The sequence below is a fragment of the Acomys minous genome (genome assembly GCF_964271855.1).
Source record: "Acomys minous genome assembly, chromosome: 14".
Classification (NCBI taxonomy): domain Eukaryota; kingdom Metazoa; phylum Chordata; class Mammalia; order Rodentia; family Muridae; genus Acomys; species Acomys minous.
The window spans coordinates 55,081,175-55,082,816 of NC_140496.1; the positions used below are offsets into that span (position 1 = coordinate 55,081,175).

The window sequence follows — 1,642 nt, forward strand, 5'->3', positions numbered from 1 at the left end:
TACAGAAAAGGGATGGGTCTGGGAGGAATTTGGGCAGGGGTTGAATATAATCCAAACACATTGTACAAAATTCTCAAAGAACTAAAAAAATGTTTTAATATATCAAAAAAAGGGAAAAAGAAAGAATAAAAAGAAAGACAGACAATCTATTTTCTGTTCTCATTAGAGAATCCATGTTTTTTAGTAAGCTTCTGGAGAGCACCCTTGACCTCCTTGTTTCTCAGGCTGTAGATGAGGGGGTTCAGCATGGGGGTCACAACACAGAAGAACACAGACACCAGGATGTCCATGTCCAGGGAGTAACCTTCACTGGGTCTGTCATAGTTGAAGTTGGCTGTTCCAAAGAAAACTACCACCACAGTGAGGTGTGAGGCGCAGGTGGAGAAGGCCTTTCTCCTGCCCTGAGCAGAGGGCATCCTAAGGATGGCAGAGATGATGAGCACGTAGGAGCCTGCAGTGAACAGGCAGGGGCTCAGGCCAATGGTGGCACTGGCCACGTGGAGCACAGACTCGTTGACAGAGGTGTCTGAGCAGGACAGCTTCAGGAGCAGTGGGATGTCACAGAGAAAGTGGCTGATCTGGTTGGGTCCACACAGAGTGAGTGTGGCTGTCAGTGCTGTGTGAGTCACAGAATTCACCAAGCCACACAGCCAGGACCCGGCCACCAAGCTGGCACAGACCTTCACACTCATGAGAATGGGATACTGAAGAGGGCGGCAAATGGCCACATAGCGGTCATAAGCCATGGCAGCCAACAGGACACCCTCTGTGCCAGCACATGTCACAAAAAAGAAGATCTGAGAGAGACAGCCCTCATAGGAGATGGTCTTCTTCTCTCTGAAGAAGTTTACCAGCATGACTGGAATGGTGGTGGACGTGTAGCAGATGTCTAGGAAGCTCAAGTTGCTGAGAAAATAGTACATTGGAGTGTGGAGAGCAGGGCTGACCCTGGTGGCCATCATTATGAGTGTGTTTCCCAGGAGAGTTGTCAGGTAAATAGCCAGGAAGACCAGGAAGAAGATGCCCTGTAGTCTGGGGTGGTTGGAAAATCCCAAGAAGATGAATTGTGTGACGTGCGTTCGATTGCTCGTTTCAAGTGGAGTCATTGCTACCAACGGAGAGTAAAGCACACAGCGTAAATATGTACTCAAGACACTGTCAAATAGATTTTAAAGTGCCAGAGCCATCTCCAATAAGGACGCATAGCAGAGTCTGGATGGTGGTTGCCTGTGGGCCTAGTCTTAAAGTGATTGTTATAATAACCTATTTCTAACCCCAGAGTTTCCTACAAACTTGCATGGCTGGTGAGGGATGGGAATAAATGGAAACACACTTACAGTCAACACTAATCTCTCTGTGGTTTCATTGTTGTCAACTCATTGTCTCCAGGTCTAATACCATCCCTTTGTTAGTATTCTTTTTTGTAAGCATCTAGTTTTTCTCTAAAAGATATGTTTTCATTCCAAAAACCTAAAGGAAATTGCGTGAATTCAGTCGACCAGAATAGTGTTCTCCTCAATGCCTTGCACTGTAGTAGGGTCTTTTTTCTACTTTACCCATAGTGTGTATGAATGTGTGTGTGTGTGTGTGTGTGTGTGTGTGTGTGTGTGTGTGTGTGTGTGTGTGTGTGTGTACTTACAGT

At 46.2% G+C, this 1,642-nt stretch overlaps 1 protein-coding gene across 1 annotated transcript; it reads right to left on the reverse strand.

Annotated features, from left to right (window-relative positions):
- Positions 1-146: 146 nt before the first annotated feature.
- Positions 147-1,106, reverse strand: LOC311582477 (olfactory receptor 5V1-like; the record flags this gene model as incomplete). The annotated part of the gene is made up of 1 exon (XM_084755640.1): positions 147-1,106. The coding sequence occupies one exon, from the start codon at positions 1,104-1,106 to the stop codon at positions 147-149; it is 960 nt and encodes a 319-aa protein (XP_084611766.1).
- Positions 1,107-1,642: the final 536 nt, after the last annotated feature.